The sequence below is a fragment of the Nannospalax galili genome, unplaced genomic scaffold (genome assembly GCF_000622305.1).
Source record: "Nannospalax galili isolate Female #2095 unplaced genomic scaffold, S.galili_v1.0 scaffold285, whole genome shotgun sequence".
Taxonomy (NCBI): Eukaryota; Metazoa; Chordata; class Mammalia; order Rodentia; family Spalacidae; genus Nannospalax; species Nannospalax galili.
In genome coordinates, this window is record NW_008355157.1 from 2,884,049 (window position 1) to 2,902,852 (window position 18,804).

The window sequence follows — 18,804 nt, forward strand, 5'->3', positions numbered from 1 at the left end:
GAATTCTCTATCCAACTTTCTTCTTTTTGAAAATTCTTATGACTGGTTTAGTCTATATAAAATTTAGAGTAAGCTTGTTAACGTCTATAAAGTTATTTTGTGTACATTTTGATAGGAATTGTGCAAAAACAATAAGAAAAGTTAAATAATAATATTAAATCCTCAGTGGGTTATACAAGCATGATGATGAAGTAGAATACATAAGAATGTGTGAATTTCTACTCTTTACAGTACACAGAGTTGTATAATGATTACTTATATGTCTTAGAAGGCAACTTTTTTTCTTTTGATAAATGTGTTTTGTTGCCAAATGTGGTGGTGCAGTACTTGGGAGGCAGCGGGAAGTGGATTTCTATGAGTTTTAGGCCAACCAAGCCTACATAGGGAGACCCTGTCTTAAAAAAACCCCCAAATTATGTTACTATTCAGAAGCCTGGTGGTAGTTTTTGAAACCTTGGCCTCGTACCTGGGCCCCTAAAGAGCTCTCTCCCATCAGCTCACCTTCTTTTTGGTTGCTCCAAAAAGAAGGAACCTTTGTGCATTCAAATCTTGTTCTTTTCATGTACAGTCATTTTTTTGGAATCCACAGGAGATTGGTGTCCACAATCTGTGAGTGCTCAGACCTTTATATAAAATAGAATAGTATCTGCATATAACTCATGCACTTTGTGCCTTAAAATCATTTAAAAATTTCTTTTAATACCTGATATAAATGCTATGTAAATAGTTGTTAGACTGTACTGTTTAGGAATTAATGAAAAGCAAAAAGTCTATACATGTTCAATACAGACAACTTTTTTCTTTCCAATATTTTTCATCCGTAGTTGGTTGAATCTGTGGATATGAAACCTGTGGATATGGAGTGCTGTCTGTAATAGATTATTTTCTTCTTCTGAGCCCTTGTTCATGCCATGCCCTTTATGTAGAACTTTGGTTTCCAACTCTTTTGACAAGACCCAAAACTATGAACTATATTTTATATTGGAAATGATCATAGTTTTAAAGTTTCTCAAAGCATCATCTTTCATCTTTTGCTACACACAGTATGATCTGATGTGTGTGCGTGCATGTGTGCGTGTGTGTGTGTGTGTGTGTGTGTGTGTGTGTGTGTGTGTGTGTGTGTGTGTGTGTGTGTGTGTGTGTGTGTGTAGTATGTTTGGCAGTACTGGGAATTGAACTCAGGGCCTTGCACATGCTGGTAAGTGTTTTACTACTGAGCTATATTCTAAGGCCCTCTATTTTTTTTAAGTTGGTTGATACCCAATAAGGATACTTCATGGCTCAAAAATCGATCTTATCCTGCAGCTTTAAACCACTAACCTGATCTAGAGTGACATCTCTTGAAAAATGTACATTTTTCAATTTATTTAACATCTAGCCTTTAGTGGCTCAGTGGTATGATGCTGACTACCATGCTTGAGGGTTCTGGGTTTAATACTAGTATCACCAAACATAAGTAAATAAGTAAAGTTCTCTTTGTCTATTATTGTTTCCTGGAAAAACCTTCTATACAAATGTTCTTAACCTTGACAAATGTTCTTAATATGTTACTCTACAAAAAATATGCATTAACTATTTATAAATTCTTTCTTTGTGACAAATTTGTAAATTGAAGTTTGTAACTATTGTTTTTTGTTTATTGTGCCCTGAAGTATCAGACACAAAATATTTAAAAAATTTAGAAGGAAATAGTGTGCTAAATGGTGGCTCTTTAGTCTTAGTATTAAAAGTTAGTTTGGAGCTGGCTATGTAGCTCAGTTAGGTAGAGTGCTTACCTAGTATGTACAAGGCCCTGGGTTTTCTCCACAACACCACATAAACTGAGCCTTGTGGGGCATACCTGTAGTCCCAGCACTCAGAGTGTAGCAACAGGAGGTTTGGTTAAGTCATTTTAGGCTGTAATACCCTGTCTTTTTTAAAAAAAAGGCAGAGAGACAGAAATTTGCCATGCATTGAAAACTACATAAATTCAACTTTGTATATACTAGACACAAATTTAACTGCTCAGCATAAAGCAAGATCCTAGTATTAAGCAAATTGGTTTATACATCTTGGTAGTTCTTGGTTCCCTCTTCTGAAACACATGTACACTGTAGTATCAGAGGGATTTTTAGAAATCAGGTCATGATTTTATTATCCAGTGATTCATCTAGAGGCAACACATGTAACCTGAAAATGTTTTTGAAAATGATTCACTTAATGGTAATCAATACTTAACAGCTAAAGGAAAGTTAGGTTTTTGTAGACACCGTAAAAAGAACCATCATCTTATACTTTATTCTCTTACATTGTTCAGAGCAATGTACATACTCTGACTAAATCAGTACCTTTTGTTTTTCCCTCCTAGTCATGTGGTATTCTTCCTTATTTCCTAATGTATTATGAAATATATTGTGTCCTTTGTATCTAGGTCTTAAAATGTTACCAACTACTTTACTAAGTCTTTACCAGTATTCCCCTTTGACAAATGAGGAATTGAGACTCATATTATTTTCTTCAAAGCCTATTGTAAGTTGCAGCAAGGATTAGAATTTACTTTATTTAACCTCAATCCCTGGTTTTTCTACTTTTTCTATAGTACTATAGCTTGCTTTAAGACTCATTTTAACATTATCTTTTTGATAAAATTAAAATCATTTTGAGGAAAGGCAACTTCAGCTTTACTTATTGTTTAAAATATACTTAGTAAAGAATCCTGATCAGATTACTATAATCAAGCTCTTGATAGGTAGGAGCTATGTCTTTTTAATCTTAAGTATCTCACTGCTTAATGTGACTGTGATATAATATGTTTGGCCTTTGTCCCCTCTTCCTGACATAAAAAATCTAAAGCCCTTGGTATTTCCTTAGGGTTAGTAGTGGTAAGAGTGTCTTCTGTTGCAATGAGTTATTTCTTGCCTGGACCCCTAAATAGCTTCAGGTTGGGGCTGGTCACCAGAAAGATAAAGGCATGATTAGAAGTTACTTCTGTACCTCTGGGGAGGTAGAGGTAATTAACAGTGGCCAATGATTAAATCAGTCATGTGAAATGGAACTTCCATTAAAAAAACTGTAAATGATAGTGCTCAGAATCTTGTAGTTGGTGTGTGTGTCTGTATATCAAGGCGCTAGAAGAACGGTGCACCTGGAGAAGGCATGGGAGCTATACATTCCTTCCCCCAGGCTTTGCCCTAGGCATCTCCTTCCATTTGGATATTCTAGAATTGTATTCTTGAAAGTAAACTGGTAATAGTAAAGTGCCTTGAGTTCCTTTGCCATTTTACCAAATTATTGAACATGAGGGGATTGTGGGAACCTTTGATTAATAAATAGCTGCTTGATTGGAAACACAGAAAGCTCAGGACTTGTGACTGGTATCTGAAGTGGAAGCAGTCTTGTGAGATATGTGGTAGATGATGTCAGAATTGAGTGGAATTATAGGATTCCTACTTGCTTTTGGGAGAATTGGGAGAATCTCCTTGAATCCTCTCCGGGTGAGAGAAAGAGACCTACATATTTGATGTTAAGCCTTTATGCTTGTTTTTTAAAAAAAATATTAGTTTTGAAATTATAAAGGTAACACATGTTTTTTAAGGTGAATATTTTGTAAGATTCAAAAGTTGAAAAGTAGAAACCATGAAGTTTGCTATCCGTACTTCTCAGGGATACTAATTAAAAACAGTATTGTTGGGGCTGGATGACTCACTGGTTAAGAGCACTGGCTGCTCTTACAGAGGATTTGGTTTGATTCCCAGCACCCACATGTTCAGAATTATATCCATCTTGATATGTATTAAATATAAAAATTGAGATTTTAAATCTTTTAAAATGAGTTTTGAAATCCAGTATGCATTTTATACTGATGATATATCTCAATTAGAACAATAAATGTTCATTAGAAATATTAATGTACTGTATGACAATATTTTGCTTAGTAGTGGACCATATATTAGATAGTGGTCCCATAAGATTATGAATGGAGCTGAAAAATTGATGTCATCTAGTGATATTGTAATGTAGCATAATTTGTATGTTTGTGGTGATGCTGGTATAAACAGATCAGTACAAACCATATGAAAGCACAGCACATTTAATTGAGAATAAATGACTGCTACTGGTTTATGTATTTGGTATACTGTACTGTATTTTAATATTTTAGTGTATATTCCTTTTATTTACAAAAACAGTTTGCAATAAACCAGTGGGTTATCTTTAAGCCTCAGCCTTACACATTGCATGTTTCCTACATGCCTTGATGGGATCAGATGTCCTCATTGAACTGATCTGTATCAGCTGAGTTTGTGCATATGTTCTTTGATGTTTGTATATATCAACAAAACTGCCTAATGACACATTTCTTAGAACCTTGTCCCCTTGAGACTATGGTTGATGTGCATTTAAATTTTATTAAATTCATAGTTTAAAAATAGAGTCACATATCCAAATTGCTCCAAAATATTTGAAAGTTTTCTAGTAACTGAGTCGAGTATCAGTTATTAAATTTAAGTTAATTAAAATTAAATTTAAAAGTTAGTTCTCCAGTTATTCCTGTCACATTTGAAATGTTGAATATCTACTTGTAGCTACACTGCCATGTTTGACAATGTAGTTTTAACAGCTTCATGGTACTCCATTATAGAGATTTTCTATAATTTATTCAATTTTCTGTTGGTAGACATTAGGTACCTTTTCCTAAGTTAAAACAATGCTACTACAGTGGATATCCTTGTATAAATACATTATAGAGGATAGATTTCTAAAATGGTTAATCATTTTACATTTTTGGTAGAAATTGCCCTCCCAAAACATTGTGTAGAGCCAACAGTATATGAAGTCTATTTCTCTATATAGTTCTCGACACTCAACATTATTGGTCTATCATACCAACAATACAAAAACCTTATGCCAAAGTAACAATTTTTTGCATGTTTATATCAACTTTTGAGCCTGGAAAGGAGGCTCAGTGGGTAAAGTCACTTGCTGTGCAAAAATGGTGACCTGAGTTCTATTCCTGGAACCCATGTAAAGGTGAAAGGAAAGAACCAACCCCACAAAGTTGTCCTTTGACCTCCACACGGGCATGGCGTGCCCCCACCAATAATAATAATAAAAGAAGCATGTAAATGTAATATGTGAATGTTTAAGCTACTTGGAAACAAACATTTCTAGCCTGTTTTAGTGTTTCCTGGCAATTAACAGTGTGCTAAAACTCCTACTTTTAGTAGAATCTTTCATTGAGAAAGAAAATTTTGCCAAACACACATACTCCTGAGGGAGTCATCTGTTCATCTAGCCCCAGCATTCAGCCCTTGGGGTTTTGACAGCAATAAGAGATATGGGGTAATGCCCCTCCCAAATGGTATATGTGTGTGTGGGGGGTACAAAAACTGAGGGGAGTCAGGAGGGGAGGACAGCTGAGGTCAGTACTGGAAAGGCTGACCGTTTCGTAACCTTTCTTGTTGATCAAGCTACAGCGGTCACTTTCTTTAACCATCAGCGGCACTAGCTAGCATCTTGGCAGTCATGGTAACAGTGGCACTGAAGGTCCTCTACTGCTCTTTTGCTGCTTTTGATATGAGTGAATCCTGCATTACTGAATGTTTCTGACCCCCAAGTATCAGCCTGTTCATGAAAAATCTTGACCCAGTCCTTGCCAACCAGGGCATCAGCTTCTGCTAGCCTAATACTAAAATGTTTTTCTGGGGACAGCAGCCCAGACCCAGACTGAGGGTCAGTCCTTGTAGCTTATGATGTCTGCATCCTGTAACTGGTCCTGTCCACTATGAAGTTGTTGATGTAGGGTTAGGAATGGGCAGTCTTAAGTTTGTTTTCTAAAGTTTGTGCTCAGGTTAACAGGTAAGGGGCGGTAGAGAGCTCAGGACATGCGAGTAATACTTTTAAAGGAGAATTTATCATCTCTTTTCCAGTATTTGTTCCTATCATTCCCCCCTCCCCAGGGAAGAGGGTAGGAAGATGACCTGAATCTCTGGGTTTTCATATTTTAAGGTGCCATAATTTTCCCAGGTTTGTCATACTCGGTGTTTGGGAATTACATTTGACTCCTGTTCTCAAAATCCTCTTGAAACATCCTTTCTAATAATGTTTCTTTGAAAATTTCCTTCTCATTCTTTCTGCTATTTTCTTTATTCTCCCATGTGTGGAGTATTAAGGTGTTGTCTTTATTGGCTGCTCTGTTTACACTTTTCTCTAGTCAACTATGATTACAGTATAGATTTGACTGTCTAAAAAGCCATTTTTTTCTTTTCTCAGCTATATATAGTTTCTCAGTATTTGCAGGAGATCAAACAATTTAGCTTAATGTTCAGAGTACCTCTGACATTATCATCTATCTCTTACATTGGCTGTGTTCTTTATCTAGACTGTTACTATTCTCTAGGGCCTTATATATTCTTTATTGGTAGCCAGACACAGAAAACTGCATCACAGGTCATTTTAAAGTACATGTTAAAAACCCTTTCTAGCCAGTTTGAAAGTGGCATAAATTGCCTTTTCTTCTATTGCTTTTGCAAAAAAACCTTTTGGAGACACTTAATCTTTTATTACTAAGGAGCTGAAGGTGATAATGGGGCAGTTCAAGTAACCAACCATTTGATACCTTTGATACTGTTTGTCTCCTAACCAGTTCCTTTCCTGAGTGTGGTCTTGAATATCTCCAAAGGCCTTGAACTTTGTGTTTGATATGAGAAAATACAGAATTTCTTGCTGATTAAAAATGAAATACTTTCTACTTCAATATATGTGGTATTGTCTAGTTTAGAAAAAGCAATCAATCACCAGGGCTCAGTGGCACTTGCCTGATTTGTACAAAGCTTTGGATATGATCCCCAGCACTGAAGGAAAAATACAAAAAGAAAAATGATCTTTGGGTCTCACCTCCCCCCCCTATATTGCATGGCACTACCATTACAAAGTGATATCGAAATTTTTAAAGAATATAGTGAAAACAATCCCATATTCAGCCCCATATATATTTTTTTTTTAACTCTGGAAACAATACTAAATGTAGGCTTTAGGCATAAGAAAACAAGACTATACTGGCATAATAACACATACCTGGAATCCCGTCACTTGGGACAAGATGATCACAAGTTCTAAGCCAGTCTGGCTACTTAATGAAACTGTATTTAACACCCCCCACCCAAAGAAAAAGACAGGGATGGTGGTGGATACCTGTAATCCCAGCATATAGGAGGCAGAGGCAGGAGAATTTTAGGTTACATAACAAGACTCAAAAAAGGCAAAATAAACCCAGGCATGGTAGCACACACATTCAGTCCCAGCATTTGGGAGGCAGAGGGGCAGGCAAATCTCTAAGGTCAAGGCCTGCATATATAGTGAATTCCAAGCCACTTAGGGCTATAGGGAGACCTCTGAAAAAGAATAAATAAAGCAACAACAACAACAAAGCAACAAGAAGCTATTAAGTATTCGGGTCTGTAAATTTGTTTCTCATTTCATTGTTTAAAAAGGGAACTCTTACTCTTATGAGCCTGGATAACTCAGTTGGTAGAGCATCAGATTTTTAATATGAGGGACCAGGTTTCAAGTCTCTGTTCAGGCAGAAGCTGCTGCTACTTTGGGCTGGGTGTGGTAGCGCACACGTTTAGTCCCGGCACTCATGAGGCAGAGGCAGACTGATCCACCAGCTTGGCTTACAAAGCAAATTCCCTGCCAGCCAGGGTTACAGAGTAAGACCTTGTCTCAAAAAAAATAATCAAAAAATATTTTAGCTGGGCATGATGATGCATGCCTTTAATCCCAGCACTTGGGAGGCAGAGGCAGGCTGATCTCTGTGAGATTGAGGCCAGCCTGGTTTACAAATTGAGTTCTAGGTCAGGTGAGGCCTACAGGGAAACCCTGTCTCAAAAAAGGAAAAAATAATCAAAATAACTAAATTCTAAAAATTTTTTTTTTTTTTTTAAATTTTTGGTCTTTTGAAACATGGTCTCCCTGTAGCCTCAGCTGCCCTGGAACTCACTATGTAGACCAGGCTGGCCTTTAACTCACAGAGATCTACCTGCCTCTGCCTCCCTAGTGCTGGGACTAAAGGTGTGGGCCAGCACGTTCGACTGTTTAATAGAAGTTTTTCTTCTTAGCATTGAATAAGACTAAATTTTTGTGACTTTTTTTTTTTTTTTTTTTTTTTTTAAAAAGGGGCTCCCTGTAACCCCAGCTGTCCTGGAACTCACTATGTAGACCAGGCTGGCCTTGAACTCACAGAGATCCGCCTGCCTCTGCCTCCCAAGTGCTGGGACTACAGGCGTGCGCCACCACACCCGGCAAGACTAAATTTTTAAGTTGCAAGAATTCATAGCTGCAGAAATGGCTCAGTGGCTAAAAGCACTGGGTACTTTTGTAGAGGACCCAGGTTCTGTCCCCAGCACCTACATGGAAGATGACAACTGTCCATAATTCCAATTCCAGAGGATCTGATGCCCTCTTCTGGCCTCCATGGGCATTGCAGACATTCAGGCTAGAACACTCAGTACACATAAAATAGAAAAAAAAAATTAAATACACATAAAATAAATTTTTTTAAAGAATTGCAAAAATTAGAGGCTTTGCTTTGAAGTTTGGTATGAGTCTTGGCTCGTCCACTTAGAATTCTGACCTTAAGAGGCAACTTAGGGCTGGAGAGATGGCTCAATGGTTAAGAGCACTGGCTGCTCTTGTAGAGGGTCCTGGGTTCGATTCCCAGCATCCACATGGCAGCAAACAACCATCTGTAACTCCAGTTCCAGAGGAATCCGATGCTCCCTTATGACCTCTCTGGGTATAGCACAACACAGGAGCACTTACATACATGCGTGCAATACACTTACACACATAAAATGAAAATAAATAGTTTTTTAAAAAGAGGCAGTTTAGCCAAGCATGGTGGTGCATGCCTTTAATCCCAGCACTTGGGCAGCAGAGGTAGGCAGATCTCTGTGAGTTTGAGGCCAACCTGGTCTACATAGTGAGTTTGAGGCCAACCTGGTCTACATAGTGAGTTCCAGGACAGCTGGGGTCATGGGGAGACCCTATATCAAAAAGACAGACAGAGACAGAGACAGAGACAGAGACAGAGAGAGAGAGAGAGAGAGAGAGAGAGAGAGAGAGAACTTAATCTCTCCCTGCTCCTCATCAGTAACCTGAGTATAACTTTGAGAGTTGGAAGAATTAAATGGGAGAACATATAGGCATTTCTTGGGTCTGTGCTTGGTAGGTAGAATTACTACTTTAACTTTTGTTCTCACCACTGCCTCTATCACTACTTACTCAAGCCATTTCAGTAGTTACCATTGCCCTGCTTTTTTGTTCTCTATAAAATAAGGATAATAATCCCCTTTTAATTACCATACAAAGATCATAAGAGTTAGATAATATGTGGACTTGTAACTATACACATAAGAGTACATGACCTTCCCTAGACAGTACCACCAGCTGACCTAGTGTTCAGATACTTGGAGCCTAGTGGCGACATTCTTGTTCAAACCACCATAACCTCCATACTGATAAACATAATGGCTAGGATAATTTAAATTCCTATCAGTATCTAAGGGCTGAAACCTCCCTTAATACTTTTTTTTCCTTGAAGGTAGTCATTCTTACTGAGGTAAGATGGACTTTCAGTATAGTTTTGATTTGTGTTTCTCTGATGATTAAGGATGTATAACCTTTTTTCATGTATATTGATAAATTATACTTCTTCATTTGAAAAGTGTCTGGTTCAGTTCATTTGCTCATTTATTGATTGGATGATTATTTAGTGGTTCATTTTTTTCAAGTTCTTTTATATAGTTATTCTAGATTTTAATCCCTAGTTAGATGAATAGCTGGTGAAGATTTTCTCTTATAGTTCATTAGTTTTTTTCCTCTGCTATGCAGAACCTTTTAAATTTCATGGAATTCCATTGTCAAATTTTGTTATGATCTCCTGAACTATTGGAGTCCTGTTCAGAATGTCATTACCCTTGCTTATATTTTGAAGTGTTTTCCCTATTTTCTTTTAGTAGTTTCAAAGATTTAAGTTCTGAGGTTTTTGATCTTTTTCAAGTTGATACAGGGTAAGAGATAGTGACCTAACTTGATTACTTAGGTGTGGTTATCCAGTTTCCCCAACACCATTTGTTGAAGAGACTGTTTTTTTTTTTTTCTTTGATGTATGTTTTTGGCACCTTTGATATGAATCAGATAGATGGCTGTGGGCTGGAGAGATGACAAGAGTCTTTACTGCTCTTGCAGAGGACCAAAGCACCTCTAGCTCCAGGGGATCTGACTCCCTCTTCTGGACCCCTCAGGCACTCACATTCACATATGCATTTATTCTCTCTCTCTCTCTCTCTCTGGATCTGACGCCCTCTTCTGGACCCCTCAGGCACTTAACATTCACACATGCATAGGGTCTCTCTTTCCCTCACACATACACACATACTATGTGTGTGTGTGTGTGTGTGTGTGTGTGTATATATATATATATATATAAAATAAAATTTTCAAAAATCTTTTTTTAAAAAGGAATCAAATGCCCGTAGTTTGGGTCTAACTCTGGGTCCTCTGTTCCGTTGGTCTAATATACCTGTTTGTGCCAGTACCACATTTTACTTCTAACTCTGGTCCTTATACTTGCACAGCTATTAATTTACTCACTGAGCCATCTCCCCAGGCTCCTATTCATCTCTTGATAGATATATAGGTTGATTCTATAAGTTGGCTACTGTGAATAGTTTTTTGAAATTTTTTTGATTTGTTTATATTGTGTATGAATGTTTTGCCTGCATGTATTTAAGCACACCATGTGTCTTGTATACAGTGCCTGTGGAGTCCAGAAGAGGGTATCAGATCCCCTGGAACTGGAGTTACTGATGAGTAACTGGTTGTGTTAACCTGCCATGTGGGTGCTGGGAACCCAAGTCTTCTGCAAGAGCAGCCAGTGCTCTTAACTGCTGAGCCATCTCTCCAACCTGGTAAATAGTTCTTGGGTGTATATACAAGTGAGAGTGCAGACATGTCTTCAACAAGCTGATTTTAAAGTTTTTGGGCTAAATACTAACTAGTATTACTGGAGCATGTGGTAATTCTACCTATAGTTTTTTTGAAGAGCCACTGCAGTGTTTACATTCCCTCCATGTCTTTTTGATAGTAACCATTCTGACAAGTATGAGGTAGTATGTTACTGTGTTAGCTTGGAGTTCTCTAGTGATTAGCATGGTTGAGAATTTTCACATATCTGATGTCTCTTGTGTTCCTTGTATTGAGAAATGTCTTTTCAGGTTCTTGTTTTTTTCATCAGACAGGGTCTTACTATATAGCTCTGGCTGGACTGGAACTTGCTTTGTAGACCAGGCTGGCCTCAGACTCACAAAGATTTGCCTGCTTCTGCTTCCTGAATGCTGGGATTAAAGGTGTGCACCACCATGCCTGGCCTTTGTTGTTTTGGTTTTTTAAATACATTGTTTTATTTACATATATATATAATTTTTTTTTACATTTATTATTTTTATATGTACAAGTGTATTGCCTGAATGGGTGTAAGTGCACCTATGTGGTGCAGTGCCCATGGAGGTCCGAAGAGGGAGTCAGATCCCCAGGAACATTTGTTAGCTGCCATGTGGGTGCTGGAAATCAAACGTAGGTCCTCTGCAAGATCAGCCAGTGCTCTTAACCACTGAGCCATCTCTTCAGCCCCGTTTGTTGGATTTTTGAGACAGGCCTCATGTAGCTCAAACTCAATATAAAGTGTGGGCAGCCTTGAACTCCTCATCCTCCTGCCTCTGCCTCCAGAGTTACAGGCATGCATACGCTGGTCTTCCCTACCCATTTTGGGCTAGGGGCAATGTTGTACACATATATAATAATAATGTATTTTGATATATATTCACCCCTATTTAGTCTTCCCTGTCCTCATCCCACTGAACCCCTTCCCAGCTAGTCCTCCTTCTACCTTTATGTTTTTGTGTGTGTGTGATCCATTGTGCTTGCACAAGCATGGGTTGGGGATTATTTACTAGAACACTGGGAATTTAATAGTGACTGCACCATGGAATGAAATGTCTCTCCCTGTCCCAGCACCTACCCATTTTTTGAGTGTGGGAGGGCGGGGGGAGATATGAATGAGAATGAATGAATACTCATGTATATGCTCATATGGAGGTCAAAGGTTAACTGTCAGGTGCATTCCTCTATTACTCTTCAGCTTTTTAAATTTTATTTTGCAATCTTTGCTCCCCCTGGATCCTAGGCAGCCACAAAACTGCTTTTTAGAAAATCCCTTATTTTTCCTTTATAGAAATTTCGTATAAATGGAATCATTTGAAATGTATTCATGTCTGGTATTATGTTTTTGAGGCATCCATGTTACATCAGTAGTTCATCCTTTTTTATTACTGAATATCGTATCATATTTTGTGTATTCACCAGTTGAGGGTATTGTGTTTAGCTTTATTAGTGATGCTCTGATACACATTTCTGAAGGATTTTTAAAACCATTTGTTATTTTAAAAAACTGTGTGTGTGTATGCAGGTGTCAACAGAGTCTAGGAAGGGGGGTTGGAGTTACAGGCGGCTGTCAGCTGTCTGACATGGGAACTGAACTCTGGTTCTCTGTAAGAGCAGTATGTGTTCTTAACTGCTAAGTCACCTTTTTAGCCCCTGATTCTTATAATTTTTACAAATAATATATTTCATATGTGGAACTGCTGGGTCCTATGATAAATGCATGTTTGATTTTTTTTTTTTTTTTTTTTAAGCAACTGCCAAAAGACTACCATTTTACATTCTCACCAATGTTGTATGAGAGTTCAGTTCTGGGCTAGCGAGGTGGCTCAGTGGGTAAGGATGCTTTGAAACCAAACCTAACTACCTGAATTTGATCCCTGGAACTCACATAAAGGAAGGAGAGAGCTGACTCCTGTAAGCTCTTGTCTTACCTCCACTCATGAATGCGTACACACAGACACACATATATACGTATGTGATTGCATACACACACAGACACACATAAATACCTAAGTAATAAATAAATGTAAGAGTTCTAATTTCTCTGTCTTCTCCAGTGCTTAGTCTTGCTAGTTTTAAAAATTTTAATGATCTTACTGTTTTTAGTGGTATGTCGTTGTGCTTAAAAAAACGTGTTTTGAGCCGGGCGTGGTGGCACACGCCTGTAGTCCCACCACTTGGGAGGCAGAGGCAGGCAGATCTCTGTGAGTTCAAGGCCAGCCTGGTCTACATAGTGAGTTCCAGGACAGCTGGGGCTACAGGGAGACCCTGCTTCAAAAAGACAAAAAAACAAACAAAACAAAACAAAAACTCGTTTTGTATAATTCACGTGTCAACAGTTTATACTCCCTTTCACAGGTACAATTCAGTAACATTTAGTATATTCAGAATTATATGATCATTACCACAAATAATTTCTATCATTGCCCAAAGAAGCCTACCCACCTTGGCCATAATCCTACCCACTCACTTACCTACCCTAGCCTTAAGCAACCGCTAATTTACTTTCTGTCTTTATAGACTTACCAATTCTAAATGTCTAATAAATGGAATCGTATAATATGTGGACTTTTGTGACTAGGTTTTTGGTTTTTTAGTGACTGTGGATGTGATGTATATATGTTTTTGGTAGGTATGCATGTGCACAAAGTCTGTATTGGGTATCTTCTGAATCACTCCACCTTAGTTTTTGAGACAGGGTCTCTCACTGAACCTGGAGCTCATCAATTTGTCTAGGTTGGCAGGCCAGTGAGCTCTAAGAATCTGCTGTGTCATCCCCCATCCAGTGTCTGTGTTGTGCCCCTCCAGATCTGAACTTGGGTCCTCATATTTGCATAGCAGGCCCTTTACCAACAACTGTTTCCCCAGCCCCTGCCACTAGCATCTTTAACTTATTTTTAAGGGTCATCTCTATTATAGAGTGTTTTAGTACTTCATTGTTTTCTTCTTTACTCAATATTTACGGATGTACACCTCATTATTTTGCATTCATCCGTTCATGGACATTAGTACTTTTCTACTTTGTTATAAATAATACAATTTATTTTTGCAAAACTTTTTTTTTTTTTTTTTTTTTTTTTTTTTTTTTTGTCTTTTTGAGTCAGGGTCTCCCTGTAGCCCAACTGTCCTGGAACTCACTGTGTAGACCAGGCTGGCCTTGAACTCACAGAGATCCGCCTGCCTCTGCCTCCTGAGTGCTGGGATTAAAGGCGTGTGCCACCACACCCGGCCTTTGCACAACTTTTTTGTGTGTAGTTGTATATCTTTTCATTTCTCTTGGCTTATACCTCAGAGTTGAATGGGTAAAATATATTGTTTCTCTGTATTTAGCCTTTGAGAAATTGCCAGACTTTTATTAATGTGACTGAACCATTTGACATTGTCTTTAAGATTATTTATTTTTATTTTATGTGTAGGAGTGTATTGCCTGCATGTATGTAAGTGCACCTATGTCATGCACTGCCCAAAGAGGTCAGATGAGGGCATCAGATTCCCTGGAACTGTAGCTATCGATAGTTTAGCTGCCTTATGGGTGCTGGGATTTGAACCCGAGTCCTTTGCAAGAACAGCCAGTTCTCTTAACGACTGAGCCGTATCTCCAGTCCAGCATTTGACATTTTCAACATCACTAATATATAACAACATTAATTTAATTGATATCTGTTAGAGATTGAGGTAGTGTTTTTACAACTTTGTAATAAGAAATTCTAGCTATCTGCAAAAAGAATTATATATCATATTTTGTGTGTGTGTGTATAAATTATATATCTTCCTACCTCCCTCAAAAACATTGCATACTTTTACACCTAGTTAATTATCTCCTTTTTTCTTTTGCAGAGTAAGAAAGCCTGAGTTTGGGGAGGAAAAAAACCCAAAACAAAAAGACCAGCAACAGAAGAGAAGCAAGGACAGCAGACAAGGTTTTTCCAGTTCGCGTAATGTAAGTTCTTTTCACTATTCTTGGCCTGAATCCTGTGTTAGCTGACAAAGCTGTTTCTATGGAAACAAATAGTCCAACCTTTTAGAATGTCAGAGGAATGCTGAGACTTTCCAGCTGCTGATCGAAGGGCATTTTATTTGCTAGAAAAGAGGAGGAAAGATGAATTGACACACACACAAAAAAATCAGAGTTCTGGACTCTAGCTAGGCAGTGACCATGTTCATGCATATGAAGTGTATCGTTTTCATTTCCCTCTGCCTAAATATTAAGATTATATGAAAACTTATTTTCCCACTAACCTGTTGTTTCCAAGCTTTTATACACATGGTTCTATTTCTTGAATTTTCGTTTTCTCCATCTTACTCATTTAGTCATATGATTTCCATCTTTCTAAGACAGACTCTACTTCTAAATGACTGATTTTTAGTTGCTCTTTGAAATGCTACACAAAGAAAGATAGCCTTGTATTTTCAGTGTTTCTTGTTACGCTGTTTTAGATGTCTGTATTCTCTTTGGATTTATGGTGCCCCAAGTTTAATTGAATAGATATTTCTTGGATATTTTCTTCATCACATATTTTATGCTAAGTATTGGAGGAGTAAAAATAAGACATAACCTGTGTCTCTAACACATTTGGAATCTGATGAAGAGAGATCAACTGAAGAAATCATTATTTCTTTGCTGTCTCTCTCACTAAGCTGAACACTGCAGGGGGAGATAACCAAAATGAAATTTTAAGTGCATTAGTATCAGTTGCAGAAATTTTTCTGAGAATAAAAGACTGTATCCACATAGACAAGTATGGTACTAATAGTCCAACAATGAGAATTCTGACTCAGATGTGTGATCTTTGATTTTCTCTCCCATGATTTACTGTAGTGAGTATGTATACATTCTTAAGAGTTTCTAAGTTGTTTTAATTTTAGCCATAATTTTTATAGATTGTCATATGTAGCATGTAAAAGAGAATATTTTCTATTACTAAGTTTGAGTTTTAATATCTAGTAATTGTAAATGAAGAAAATTCCAGTTTCTCTGGAACTACGTAAACTCGTAGATTTTTTAAATTAAAATTAACCATAACACTACAGTAACTCCGACACAAATTTCTGCTTACTTGTAATGAAAACACTAAATAAGCTGAATTTGCATCTATTTATAATCAATATAGAAACCTTAAGAATCACTTAAGTTTAATAACTCTTAATGTAAAAGAAGGCAAGCTAATGGTAAACAAAGTACTTATAGATTGCATGGTTATAAATAGACTAAGATTAGGATGGATGATAATCACAATTCTTGTGAAAATACAATTTTAGCGGCTCATGCAACTTGTATCTGTTTTCCATATTGTTGACCTTATTGGTTTTCTGGACCCTGTATAGTTTCTTACTTTGTATTAATTAGTTTTGTCTTCTCTCTCTGTTTTCACTGTGATTTGACCTTAGAAAGAAGATTGACTGGTATTAGGACTATTGCCTAAATTCCTGTGTTTTGCTTAGTCAGCACTGTGCTCTAACCATTTTATTTACTCAAATGGCACTCAAGGAGTTAGTAGGCTTATTAATATAAATATTTTTAAAGCTTGAGCAGAAGAACGCTAATTAAGTTTAATGTGTGGGTTTGCAAACATAAACACTCTCCCCATTTATGCCTAAGAAGTTGCTTGATGAAAAACTAGTGCCATTGAATAAGACTTTTCCTAACTTAATATATGTTGGAGGATTTTTAAGATAGAATCAAATTAATACTAATAGTATACATGTGTTTATTTCATAACATGCATTCATTATCTTGTTTAAAAACTCAGAACATTCCTGTAAGTAAATTTTCTATGTGACAATCTGAGGTTCAGAGAAAAACGGATTAGTCTTAAAGCAAAAAACTAGGGGACATGGCAGAGGCAAAATAGAAAATTCAGTTTTCTTGTCCTTATGCTCTTTTTGCTATACATGTTTATTTGTTTTTTCTGGAGTGGTATAGATACTACCATTTTTTCTAAATGAATTCTTATAAAGTTAATCTTAATTCTTTTATAAATGTCATGTAGTTTTATCCTTAGATGCCTCTGCTTTTTCTTTATCATTCTTTAGGCATCATTTTCATCTCAAACCCCTAAAAAATGAATTTTAGCCTCAAAAATACTTTCTATATTTCAAGTTAGCCATCTGTATGGCTTGTGTTATGTACCAAATTGTAATTAGTTGTTTAGGCAGTCAGTTAACACTATGTGTATTAATTAAGCAGAAAGTTGAGGGGTTTAATGTGATCATTGAAATACCTAATTATACCTAAAGCACTTATTCTCTATAAAATTAACACCCAAACCATTTTACTTTCCTGCTTTGCTAAACCTTCCAGTGTATCATTTTTCTTAGCTGTAAAATTTCTTGAGAGGTGACTTTCATTGTTTTAATGCCTTGATTTCCTCAACTTTATCTGTAAAATGAGAGAGATGGCCTTAATCTACATAGCAAATTGTATTAAATACTGGATATTCTGTATTGTGTGGAGATCAGAAATAGGCTATGTACAGTTTCTTTTATATTGTAATTCTTACACTTTTTTCCCCCCATCTTTCCCCTTAGATTTCCCTCATGGATACTTTTTCATAGCATTATTATGTGATGAGAAGTTGTTTTTTTCCCTTTCTTTGAAGTAACATGGATTTTATACTACAGAATCAAGAGAATTGGCTTTATAGGAAAATTTGATGTATAAAAAGTGGTACATGTTTTTATAGCTAACCATGACAACATCCCATATGAATGGGCATGTAACAGAGGAATCAGACAGCGGGATAAAAAATTTTGATCTTGCATCACCAGAGGAACATCAGAAGCACCGAGAGATGGCTGTTGACTGCCCTGGAGACCTGGGCACCAGGATGATGCCCATGCGAAGAAGTGCGCAGTTGGAGCGTATTCGACAACAGCAGGAGGATATGAGACGGAGGCGAGAGGAAGAAGGGAAAAAGCAAGAACTTGATCTAAATTCCTCCATGAGACTTAAGAAACTAGCTCAGATTCCTCCAAAGACTGGAATAGATAACCCTATATTTGACACAGAAGAAGGAATTGTTTTAGAAAGTCCTCACTATGCTGTGAAAATATTAGGTAAGTAAAAATAGCAGAATGTTATGCTTCTGTTTATGAATGTCAATATAAATGTGTATGGGAAGGGACAGATTTAAGAGAATATAAGTGATGGCAATTTGAATTTAAGACTTAAGTTCTTTATGCTTGCTGTTGTTTGCTTTTAGCCACATAGCACCTTCCTCCACATACTAATACTCTTTCTAAACTAGTGTTAGAAGCTAATAGAAGTAAGTATGAGAAACATAGCCTTATACATTAGTTTGTGTTCCCTTCAAAACTAGGCTAGGTCAAATGAGTTTTATTTCTTAGTGGTTACTGTTTTTAAGAGATGCTTCCCTTTTTTTTTTTTGTCGTTGTCATCATTTGGCCTTGTGTGTCTACTGCACTTTAGGTACTTTAGCAAACACTGTCCCCAGTTTCTTCATTTCAGAGATAAAGTGAACCTCTATAATCAGTGTGAAGTGTACCTGTAATCCTAGCTACTGAGAAGCCACGGTGGGGAGATTGTAAGTTCCAGGCCAGCCACGGCAAGCTACATGTTGAGACCTCATTTTAAACAACAACAGAAGAAGCAGCAGTTGAATCTCAGTTACATCACTTGATTAAAAACAACAGACTAGGGGCCGGAGAGATGGCTCAGCAGTTAAGAAAGAACACTGTTCTTGCAGAAGACCTGGGTTCGAATCCCAGCACCCACATGGCAGCTAACAACTGTCCATACCTCCAGTCCCAGGGGATCCAACAGCCTCTTCTGACCTCCACGGACATTGCACAACACAGATGCAC

At 37.2% G+C, this 18,804-nt stretch overlaps 1 protein-coding gene across 8 annotated transcripts in view; it reads left to right on the forward strand.

Moving 5' to 3' along the window:
• Positions 1-18,804, forward strand: part of Mpp5 (membrane palmitoylated protein 5) — a 69,244-nt gene that overhangs the window by 11,618 nt on the left and 38,822 nt on the right. For 5 of the 8 annotated variants that reach the window (XM_008852143.3, XM_029555551.1, XM_029555552.1 and 2 more), the window contains 2 exons: positions 14,818-14,920; positions 17,509-18,036. In XM_008852143.3, coding sequence (XP_008850365.1) covers positions 17,670-18,036 — 367 coding nt within the window. In that variant the 5' untranslated portion in view covers positions 14,818-14,920; positions 17,509-17,669. The remainder of the gene's footprint in view (positions 1-14,817; positions 14,921-17,508; positions 18,037-18,804) is intronic. The other 3 variants (XM_008852145.3, XM_029555555.1, XM_029555553.1) reach the window with 2 other exon arrangements.